At 31.4% G+C, this 12,575-nt stretch overlaps 1 protein-coding gene across 1 annotated transcript; it reads right to left on the bottom strand.

Annotated features, from left to right (window-relative positions):
• Positions 1–7,729: 7,729 nt before the first annotated feature.
• Positions 7,730–9,494, bottom strand: LOC108482577 (glucan endo-1,3-beta-glucosidase-like). The gene is made up of 2 exons (XM_017785706.2): positions 9,148–9,494; positions 7,730–9,060 (listed from the first exon to the last, which is right to left on the bottom strand). The coding sequence occupies exons 1-2, from the start codon at positions 9,224–9,226 to the stop codon at positions 7,985–7,987; spliced, it is 1,155 nt and encodes a 384-aa protein (XP_017641195.1). The 5' UTR covers positions 9,227–9,494; the 3' UTR covers positions 7,730–7,984.
• Positions 9,495–12,575: the final 3,081 nt, after the last annotated feature.

Below are 12,575 nucleotides of genomic sequence, written 5' to 3'. Positions count from 1 at the left end.
TTTTTAATCTTCAATAGTTCTGCTAGGCCATTTCGGTGACTAATGTAACCTCTTGAATTTGGATTACAACTTTAGACTTGTAGTATCATTCATTTAAGTTATTTTTAACTCCTAAAACTCATTTCATAATTCATAATTGATTCATTGTCTCATATGGAATTCAGAATTCATTACATGATCCATATTCAATTCATTATTCACATTTAATCCTTAGTAAACACTAGTAGAAAGAGACTCGGATAGACAAGAATCCTCTACCACACCAAAAAGCACATAATGTCAAGTACCATATCTCAAGCCCCTAATACACTAAAGGGCATATAGTGTCAAGCCATCATATACACCAAAGAGAGCATTGAAGTGCTAACCCCAAAGACATCAGAATATGTATCTAATTGTATAGCCCAAATTCAACATATAATGCATGTGATCTGTGCAAAGCTCGAATGCACAAAACTCCATGTACTTATATATCCCTACCAGCATGTCAATCATATCTTAACCATTTCTCTAAGTTTACTAAGGCAAAGTTTAATTAGCAAATTTCAATTTCATTTTACCACAACTATATATATATAATTTCATAAATATTCACATAGTCATTTGTATATATATGTCATTTGATACTTAACAAAGTATCATTCGCATATCAAGTTCATAGAAAAATATTATTTGGGCAACCATTCTTATTTTAATTCAGGAGTTAACACTATTTTTATTTTATGTTCAACATAAAATTCTCAACATTTATAATTATACTTTGTTACACTATTTTCACATGTGAACTACATCTCATAATACAAGTTCATGAAAAACTCTATGAGCTACCAATCATGCCATCAATGAAATTTACCATAACAATCTTTACTCGTGCAATATTACATTTCTACATTCTTGTTATACTAGTGAGCGTATTTATTCCTCTTTTCATATTTTCCCACACAATTACTTATTAGCTTAATTTATGTCATAATTTATCATTGTCTCCAACAAATTCTTAACTTCTTTAATAATTATATTTTCTACAATTTATCATTTTTCCATTCTAATTTTCATCATAGTACCATAAAACTCTATTTTCATATTTTAGTCTAAGTCAATGACATATGCATATTGGTGTCTATATTTTATTTTCACTAAACTATATCCTTCACTTATGAACATTAATATGTAATTCTCATTTTGAAGTTTAATCATTTAAACTCTCAATGATTAAACAAATTTTAACATAAACAAGGTAAGGATAATTCCTTGAAAACTTACATTTTGAATGAGCAAAGCCACCAAAATCTTCTATTTTACCAATACTCCTATTTTCTTACAATTAACTTCACCACTCACTTATCAATCCCTTCTCCATAAATACATAACACACATAATACCAAATATCAAGCTCATGTAGAACTCATTTGAAATAACCATGAATAGTCACATTAGAAATGACAAAAATACATTTTATTACCTTATTCTTCACTTTCTCACACTAGCTCAAGCTTTTTCTCTCTAGATCATTAAACCCATGCTTTCCATGAAGAATATGATGATGGTACTAAGCTTAGAAATGGGTTTTCTACTAGATTCATATAATAAAGTAACTTAGGTAGTGGAAATTCTTAAAGAGATTTAAGAAAATATGAAAAAAGAAAAAAAGAAAAAAAATTCTCTTCTCCAAGCATGGTGGACGACACCAAGGACAATGATGGAAGCTTTCTCCATATTTTTCTTTCTTTTTATTCAAATAAAACCAGTCAAAATCAACCCCACTTTTAAATGAATGGCTCATAAATTTTTATGTTTTAAAATTTTCAACATCCATGTTCATAATTTCTCTATTAATAACACCATTAAAATAATTCTAAAATTGTTATTATAATATTCATGACAAGTCCCAAAATATCTCTTAGGTGGAGAATTTGCACTTTTAGCTCTTTTCTCTTATCACTCAATTTTAACTAAATCCAAATATGACACTTAGCACAATTAACCTTCACATAACATCATAAAAGTTTAGAAAACTTGGGTTGAACTCGCTCTGATACCAACTGAAAAAGCCTTTAGTTTGAACTCCATTCCAACTTTTATGTTTAAACTACTATTGGAATAAATAACTTGGTTTACAATTGAAAAATAATTTCGTTCTAACTTCTGTTAGAATAGAGGTTGGAACAAAAACATAACATAATATATTTGAGATAAAGTAAAGAAAGAATCAAAGTAAGGAATGATAACATGCAATATTTGTTAACGTAGTTAGGATCAACAATCTGACATCCATGGAGTTTCAATCAAAAAATGATTTTATTCAAAAATCCAATCGAATCACCTATTAGGATTTAGTGCATTAAGTATAGTGTATTCGTTAATTTATACTTGTAATTTTTCAAATACTTTGGTTTAAATAAAATTCCATTACACATTAAAATCATTTTTATATGTCCTCAATGTGTTTTAGCACGCAAAGCAAATTGGCTCATTGATTATCTAATGTTTAACTAATATTAAGTTGCATTATATGGTTTGATCATAATGTGAAAATACTGCTTATATTAGTAGATGATCTAAACAATTCGTAGTCTAATCGAAATTGAGCAAATCGATTGAAAGACTATTATGTCATCTATCAAGTCTAATTGGAGAGATGTCTTGTCTTGGACATTACAACATATAACTCCCCAAAAATAGAAATATAGATGTCATTGTTTAGACTGAAAAACATTGGACAAGATCCAAGTTGAATTTATCTTATACTCGTTTATGGAATTTATTCATTTGTGATGTTAATAGTATAGCATACCTTAATCCTGAGTGGATGATGGGCTATGTACGCATGAGTTGTACACTTTGATGTATTAAAAGCCTGAGTTCAAATAGATAAGGAACCGAAAATTGATATGTTGGGTATATGACTTCTAGATGATGTAGCATCATTCCATAACAATGGAATCATAGCCTCATAAGAGTAAATGATATTCTCTCATAGGCATTACGTGATTGATGAAAAAAGAACATGGTCACATGTTATTAATCACAAGACAAATGCTTTATTTACAATGTGTTAGTAATTAATTTTTGCATATCAGAAGATGTAATGGAAACCATGAGATTAAATAGGATGATATTAGGAGAACTGGTTTACCCCAAAGAACTTAAGGATATCCTATAATGGTAGCACCCTTATGATAAGGTCATTAAACGAACACTTAATGAAGTAGCTTTTGTAATGGTATATTATAAGAGAGAGTTCAGTCATGGTACTATAGTGAAATGACTCTATGATTAAATAAGTTTTAATTAATAAGCAAAGTTTTGAAACTTAACTACAAATTATTTGAACCCTAATTATATGTCCACTCGGTCCCTACACTAGCTCGAGATAACTCAAAACGATTTGCATGTAGAACCAATAAATCGTGTAATGAATGAAAATGATAAGTAAGATAAATAGATCGCATGCATAACTATTTGCAGTAAATGTGTTTTCTCGCTAAGTACAAAAGATTATTTAGAATTTAATTTAATTTCTTTGAATTACTATTTAATTGATTATAATTAAATAATTGAAGTTGGAAGTGAGAATTAAATTAATTAGTCATAGATTTGTTGAATACTACAATTTAATTAATTTTCTCATGGATTCTAAGATGTTTAAGTTGCTATGACTTTAGTAAAATTAGAATTGGGTTGAAAAATAATTTATTTGGAAAAATCAATTTAATTAATTAAAATAAATAATATTTTGGGAAATATAAAATATTTATTGGGTTAGATAAATTATAAAAGTTCAGATAATACATATAATAGCACCCAATACACGAATGGCCCAGTTTTAATGTGAGGGATAGCAAACCCTAATTTGTACTACCCCCTTATGTTCTACTTCAAATGGAACTTTGAATTTTTTGTTAAAACATTATTATTTAATTACACTTTAGTCAAGAAGAACTCTTGTATTGTTTCTCTATAAATAGGAACTATGAGTTACTTATTTACACATATTATTGAACATCGTTATTAAATTAGAAAATAATGGTAATTTATTTTAGAATAAATTATATTTTCTATGAAAGCTAATAGTTTCTAGTTATATAAAGAGAACTAACTTTCCTACTAAAAGTTAAGAAAAGTTTTCATTCAAAGCACTTAGTTATTTTTTGTTTGATCCTAGCTTAAAGTAATTTGGGGTTCGAGGATAGTGGAGAAGATCGATTGATTGAAAGTCAGTAAATGACATAGATCGCCTTGCACAAAGCACAGGCATAATTTTAATTAAATGTTTATTACTATAAATATCGCAATACTCAATTTGACAAAAAAATCTACACTTTCTTTGTGCCTAAAAACATTATTTCTAAACTGATTTTCCTAGCAAACCACTCTTAGAATAATGGATATTCACAGCCCCAACAATGACTCATATTGTTACAAATCACTCTTTCAAACATCTCGCTTACAATCAATGTAAACTCTCCAAACAATACCTGAAAAGAGTATCTAACAACACAACCAAGAATAATCATCAAAGCAATTGAAAAAGACACTCCAAAACTAATCACTCAATGATGCAACCTCATGCCTATTTATTGACTCATTCAATTATTCATCCAACCAGTTCTGATAAGAATTTATAATCAAGTTAAATGTTGGTTTTATCTTCTTAAATTATCATTGAATATTTATCCTATAAAATTCTTCATTATCCAACTTCCAACACGTCTTCAAATATGCTTAAAAGATAAGGATAAGGATAAGCATCTTCAATCATTCAAACCTTTCTTATTTCTCCTCCAAGCCAGTCGAATAAAGATGATGAATCCATATTGTAGCACAAAATTCCTTCCTCATTTTTTTTAACAAGATTAAATCATAGACTATGTCATTACAAAGTCGAACATGACAACTTAAAAACTTTGAGTACACTAAAGGTTATTGCTTTATCTGTTGTTCGAACATGAAGTACTAAAACAAGATAAGTGGTTAATTTTCCAACAATTTCTCAAAAGCAATTCTTGATAATGATACTAAATAGTTAAATTTTAAACCAAATTTTCAAAAGTACTTGTCAAAAGTTCTACAGCACTTTTCAAAAAGCACTTTTGAAAAGCAATGAGAAACTAGCCCAAAGTATTGGAAAAAAACTCTTTCCCTTTCCCTATACATGCATACATACATGTACGCATACATACAAATGGTAAAAGAGCCCAAAGCCAAAATTGAGAATTCATTAAAACTTCAAATCAAGATAGTCAATTTTTTTTGTATCGCCCTTACAAGTTCGAATGCTCTGTTCTGATAGTTCGAAACAACAAACTAAGTGGTTAATGGACTATGTATGCGTGACTCGTATATTTTGATGTAAATAAAAGTCTGTTAAAATAGATAAGGAACTGAACACTGGTGCGTTAGGTATGCAACTTCAGTAGTATGTAGCATCATTTAAAATAGTGGAATTCATTGCCCAAGACATGGGTAAACGATATCCTCTCAATGGAATTACATGATAGATGAAAAGTAAATGTGGTCTCGGGTTGTTCCTCTTTGTGATGAATGACTTAATTATTATTTGATAGTAATTGACTTTTTATGAAAGAAGATGTAATTCTTACCATGAGATAAAATAGGATCATAATGAGAGAAGGGTTTATCCCAAAGAGATTAAGGATATCATATAAGGGTAACACACTTATGACAAGGTCATTGGATGAGCACTAGTCGAGTAACTTTCGTAATGGTATGTTATTAGGGAGAGCCCAGTCACGATACTATAGTAGAATGACTTTGTGATTAAATGAGTTTATAATTAATAGGCGAAAAGCTGGAACTTAATTATAAATCATTTGAGCCCTAATCACATATGTCCAATCGATCCCTCCGCTAGCTCGTTGAAACAAAAAATGAATTGCATGTTGAATCAAATTAACAGAATTGGATAGAAATGAAAAAGTTAGAGAAATGAGTTACATTCGAAAATGAATATGGTTTCTCACTTAGTATGGATATGATCTGAGAATTAATTTAAGTTTTTCGAATTATTATTTAATTAATTAAAGTTGGAAAATGGAATTAAATTAATTGGTCATTGTGAATCCATTGAATGTAGAATTTAAATATATTTTTTATAGATTCTTTTACGATAAAGTTGTCATAATTTTAATGAAATTAGAATTGAGTTGAGAAAATTATTAATTGAAAAATTAATTTAATAAATAATGTCTATTTTGAGAAATAGAAAATTATGTATTGGGTTGGATTAAATTATAAACTGTTGGGTTAAAAGTTCAGGAAACATGTATAATTAGACTCAACACAAGAAAGGCACTAATTTGCATCATAATACATATGAGGGGAAGCACACTCTATTAGGCCCTCTCTCTCCTAGTTCAAATAAGAAGTTGATTTTCTATTAAATAGACTTCTACTAATTCAACAAGGATTTCACTTCTTTTCCCTATAAATAGATGGCATCAGTAAAGCTAATAAAGTTAAATACAACTTTGAGATATTGTTATTCTGATCAAAAATAGTACGAATTTACATTTTTTTAGAAATAACAATTCTACTAGTTTCTATTAGAGAGAATTTTACTTTCCCATTGAAAGTAAAGTAAATAATTTCTGGTTCTTTGTTTGATTTGAATTCATTCAAGCCCACACTAGAAGCAATTCGTGATACGAGAATAGTGGAGAAGACCATTCGGTTGAAAGTCAAAAACGATTAAAATCCATCTAGCCTAAAACACAGGTTCAATTTCGAAAAAAAAATTATTTCTATAAATATCACAAATCTACTCTATTTTCAAATTTTTATTTTTTCCTGTGAAAAAAAACCATCTTCGAACTAGATTTTCCAACATTGTAATTCCTTCATTACAATAATCACAAACTTCAATTTCCATCTCAACCTTGCACATTTCTTGGGTACAATTCCTCCCACAAGGGTTATAAGTGTCTTATTGCAACTGATAGAATCTTTATCACTACACATGTGGTGTTTGATGAAGGTTGGTTTCTATTTCGGTCCAATGGTGAGGCCTCTAAGGCATGTGAGGAACATTCATATGGTTCTGTGTCTGTTCATTGTCGTGCACCTGCAACTCCTTTTTTTGAGGCTGTTTCTCCTCTTATTATTTATGGATCCACTAATGATGCCGAGGTTTTAACTCCAGTTTTGACTTCAGTTTCAGCTGCTCTCTCTTCTCCTCTTGTAGTTGGTGCTGATATAGTTCGTTCTTCAGAACTCTTATCACTTGTTTCTCCACATGATTCTCCAATTGTTGATAGTGTAGTTGTTATTGTTGATGCTCCTCTTGTTGCTTCCATTTCTCCCACTCGAACTACCATCAATGTGCATCCTATGCTAACCAGAGCTAAGTGTGGGGTTGTCCAAAATTTTTTCTACTGAGTTGGTTGACAGAAAACCTCAAACTATTGAAGAAGCTTTTTCTTGTCCTCATTGGAAACAAGCTACTCAACAAGAGTACAATGCTCTCATGAAAAACAATACTTGGTCCTTGGTCCTTTACCACTTGGGAGAACCCCCATTTGTTGCAAGTGATTGTTTAAAATCAAAAGGCATTCTAATGGCACTATTGCTAGGTACAAGACTTGCTTAGTTGGCAAGAGTTATTCTCAAGTGACAGCGTTTGACTACATTGATACTTTCAACCCTGTTGTCAAGTCAGTCACCATCAAAGTCCAATAATGCATATGTTAAATTGTATATTAAACAAAAGTTTATAGATAAAATTGATATTTACCCCTTAAATTAAATTAGAAAGAAAAAGGAAATAATTAAATAACAAAAACTTAGAAATTGGTTTCAAATCCAAAACCGACAGTAAAAAGGGAAATTTTAGGACGATTGATGCCAAAAGTTTATAAACATGATTGCAACGCATCTTTGCAGATCCGGTGTTGATTTTGTGAAAAGGGCCTCGATTTTTCAAGATTTGCACTTAAATTTTCTAGCTGTCCTCTAACGATTATATTTATATTTCACCATGATGATTGATTGCTAGAACTAGAAAGCCAATGGTAATGACCAACAAACACGTAACAGGGTGAAAATTGGCAGCAGCAGCAGCTGTCGTGCGCTGTAGGATCCGGTTGTCATAAACGGGTGTCATATTTGTGTGGAATAGCCCAAAATTTCTCTCACACGTGGGCCCTTCCTTGAGATCCTCATTGAAAAGCGCAAAAATGTAGGTCTCAAATGTGCGGTTGGGCATTAGTGGTGTGCCAGCACCAGATATTACGTGTCGTATCAAGTTGCCGTTGTACTCAGCTGCACTCTTTGCATCAACACCAACTTGGGTGGAGTCCCCCATCGATGGCCAACCGGTTTCAGCTATAACAATCTCGACATCATCAAATCCTAAGAATTTCATGGCCGAAAAGACCGAATCTAACTGAGCATCGAACATATTTGTGTAAACATGCCCTGTGTTTTCATCCAACACTCCAGCATTAGGCCGAAACAAGGCAAAATCGAGTGTATCAAGTGAGCAACCAAAAAATGGATATGGGTTTACCATAAAAGGTGAATTTGTAGCTCTAAGGAAGCTAAGCAAGGGTTTAAGTACATAAGTGTCGTATCCTTGTCGAAACATTGCGGTCGACGGTGGGCTTGAATTTGAGATAATGCCTAAAGAGTGCGGTGTGGAGACTTGGATTCTACGATCTAATGAAGCTTCGAAAAGGGCAGAGTGGAGATTTTGCATAGCAGGAACTACACTTCCTATCAACAATTTGTTTGCTGTTGATAGTACTTCATTGCCTACTAAAATACGGACGATATTTGTGTTCGGTGTGTAAGGTTGGATATTGTTTTCCACCCATTGTTGAGCAAAATTCAGTTTGGTAAGGCGAGGAATTTCATCATTTGGAACAGTTACAGAGACGGCAATGCCGGTGTGGGCAAAGGCTTTTAGAATGTTGGAGTCGGCGTCAAACAACCGAACGCGGCTGATGATGGTGGATTCTACAAGGAAATGCGCCACTTGAGCTGGTGGAGGGAGGTTGCTAGCGACGATGCCATAGTTGACCCCAATTGTCCCTTCGACTCCTAGATTTTTTAAAAAAAAAAAAGACCTAATGAAATCATTACCTCTTCTATCCTTGAAATCATGTGGAATATTCATAAATTCCATACCTGGGAAGAGTAGTAATTTTGATGCCAGAAAAAACGAAATTAGCATTACCAAATGGGAGGTAGATGGTGAATGATGCATTGTGGGGACAACAATGGTTCAAGAACCGGGTACTGAGACATAAAGCATGTTAACAAAAGCATTATTAATTGTTTCTGTGGGTGCTTTAGATGAAGTTGGGCTAGCTTTGTGTCTTTGCTTGGTATTGAAATGAATGAGATTTGGGACAATAAATTAAGGTTGTCAGTCAGATCTCACTTTAGTTCATCTGGGACTGGCAAGGAATAATCTTTTCTTGCATTATGGAGAAGGAATTATTAAAAGACCAGTTTTGAGTTCCTTATTAGCTTAAGTTGGAAGGATAGCTCCTAAATCCTAATATATATACAAGCACAGAGAATCCAATCCAACTTTCACAGCAACATTACAGAGCATAAGATTCAAATTTTAAGTTTTAGATGAAGATTTTATAAATACCTAAATTATTGGGTGAGCTAACTAAATTGTTTACTTTCTTTTCAGTTATTTTAAAATTGTACCGCTGGTTCCACTATAAAAAAAATAAATATATCAAAGGAAACTCTAAAAGTTCATTTTTATTTTTTTCTCTAAGTAGTTTGTTTTTTCTCTTTTGTTTTATTCAATGGTGATGTCAAATGATTGTGTCTGTTGTCGTTGAACCTACACCAGCCATCAACAATTTCTCTTGGAAAGTGGGTTGGTCATATATACTCAAATGGTGGCTCTTCATCGGCTTCTTAATTTGTTTTTACTTTGAGGGTATTTCAAAATAATAAATAATTTTACAAGTTAGTTTAGACCCATGTTAAGTATTATATGTTTTTTTCATTGTTTAACAAGTCTTAAATCTTGGAAGTTTTTGCCTTGTACAATTTTTTAATCTTCCTTATGCATATAGTCTTACTTTTGGCAAGTGATTTTAGGGATGGTTTTGTTGTCTTTCTCTCTAGTTTGGTAGATGATTGGTTATTTTGTCTACTTTTGCTCACCACTTACAATTACTCCAGATATGTTATACTTAAATTATGACAGAGCCAATTGTCAACGTGTCATAATGTTCTATTGATGCTGAGGCTATTTATTTTTCACCGCATATGACGAGTGTTTATTCCCCCTAAGTTGTATGGTCACATTCATAGAATGAATTAATGAATTTTCCTTTTAAAAAAATTATAAAAATTAAAAGGATAATATTTTCAAAAAATTTAATAAACACATTAACATAATAATGAAACATAAACATTTTGTGTATAAATTATAACAATAAAATTAAATATTCAAATTAGCTTCTAGTTGGTTCGAACAATCTTTTAACTAGTATTTTAGCTGGTTTAATTGATTCTTTATCAATTTTATCGATTTTGATCAAATCATTGAACCTATTGATAAGTCGTAATTTATACATATTTTTATCCATGCTTAGCGCATTTTTGGATGAATTATCATTAGATTTGTGGAATTTGATTCTCCTAATCTTTTAATTTCATGTTTTATACTGAGGTGAGCATAGGAGAGTAAAAAGAGCGAGAAACGGGCCAAAAACGAAGAAAATGGGTCAACGTGGGAAATCAACACGGCCTGGACTTCCTCACACGGTAGACCACACGCCCGTGTCTATTTAGTAGACTTTAACACGGCCTAAGCCACCCCACACGGGCGTGTCACACAGGCGTGTCCCTGTCGGGCCCAAGTCTAGTTCTATTCGAAAAAGGGATAATTTTTAGGGTTTTGAAGCATTCTAAAGTCTATATAAACACCCTAGAAGAATACCTAAAGGGGGGGAGGCACCCAGAGGCGAACACACAGAGTAGGAGGCAAGGAATTACTCGAAGAAAGCCGATTGATCCATCTCAGAAGTCGAATTCTCCTTCAAGACTGAAGATCTCCCTTCAATTTCCTTCAGGGGTTTTTGGATTTTCTTTATGTTTTGTTATCATTATTCTTCTGAGATGTTTTCTTTTACACATATGAACTAAATCCCCTAAATACCTAAGGGGGATGAAACCTAAGACGGATCTTGTTACTATTTTCTGAATTATATGATAAATACTTGATTTGTTTTTAATTATGTGTTCTTAATTCTTGCTTTAATATTCCAGGATATTGATTCAAGTGTTGATGTGCTTATTCAGAGGAGCAAAAGTCCCTGTCTAAGAGTAGATCTAGCATAATTAAGCGAAGTTGATTGCACCCCTACACATAGGGTGACATAAATCTGCCGAATTAAGGTCAAACCTAATAAGGGAATCCATAGATCGAGTAAATGCAACACTAGGGGTTTTAATTAGAAAGAGATTTCAATTAATCAACCTAGGGTTAGACGTTGTTAGTCTCGAGAGAGATAATAATATAAATTAGGGATTCCTACGGATCAAGTCAAGTGAATAAATCGTCTAATTCAGAGTCAAATAACAAGTGAAGTTTAGGTGGATTCTTCCTTGGGAATTGTCTAAATCAATCAGTTTTCCCAAAAGTATTTCTCCAATTTTATTTTCTGTGCATTCTTAGTTTAGTTAATTAGTTTAGTTAAAGCAAATCCCCTTATTTTTAGGCTAGATAATAAAAAGAAGGTTAATACTAGTACTTTTAGTTTTTGTGGGTTCGACATTCCGGTCTTGTTATAAGCTATACTATTTTTCGATAGGTGCGTTTGTCTTTATCGTGATAATAGTTAGTTTTCAAGTACGATCAATCATAAATATAAAACTTATCATGCACATCACCTATCAATTTTGAATGCAATCAGCCAATAGTTGGGTTATAACAATAATGCTTTTTTTACTTCAAACTTACTATTGTCTACAATTTTATCCAAGGATTAAATTTCTCGCTTTTATAATCGGGGACTAATTTACTCCCAAAGCGTATAGTAAAAGGACCAGATAAAAAATTTAACCTTTTATAAATTCAAAACAGTTTGACAGGATGTGATATAGTATACGGTTTAGTATAACATAATATAATAATATATTGTATAATTGTTAATATAACTATTTATTTTAATCAAGGGATAAAAAGAGGGGATTATCCATGTTTGAATCCAAACCTAATGTCAACAATGACCTAAGCAACACAAATCGTTTGCCGCTACGCTAGTGGCTACTTAACCACTATTTATACATATGTAACTATTAATCTATTATACATTATAATAAAAGATATAGTATTACTTAGTAGAATAATATATATTATATAACTATTAGTTATTATAAATTATAGTAAAAGATATAATACACATTATAATATCAATAGTTAAGTATAATTTATTATATTACTACACATGTATATAATAAATTATAAATAATATATTATTGAAAGAAATACTACTCTTAATTTGTTTTTATTAAATTAAATTTGAATTGGGTTTTAACTTTTACTTATCATGTAATGATATTGATTATGTTTATAA

This window comes from Gossypium arboreum, chromosome 1 (genome assembly GCF_025698485.1).
Source record: "Gossypium arboreum isolate Shixiya-1 chromosome 1, ASM2569848v2, whole genome shotgun sequence".
NCBI lineage: Eukaryota > Viridiplantae > Streptophyta > Magnoliopsida > Malvales > Malvaceae > Gossypium > Gossypium arboreum.
Note: the sequence above shows the minus strand (reverse complement) of the source record. Positions and strands in the feature narration are given on the sequence as shown.

Excerpts from the sequence above, each read along its gene's own strand:
- LOC108482577 (XM_017785706.2), bottom strand. The coding sequence starts at position 9,226 with ATGCATCATTCACCATCTACCTCCCATTTGGTAATGCTAATTTCGTTT. Across the intron at positions 9,061-9,147 it reads AAAATTACTACTCTTCCCAG|GAGTCGAAGGGACAATTGGG; the intron begins GTATGGAATTTA and ends TAAAAAATCTAG.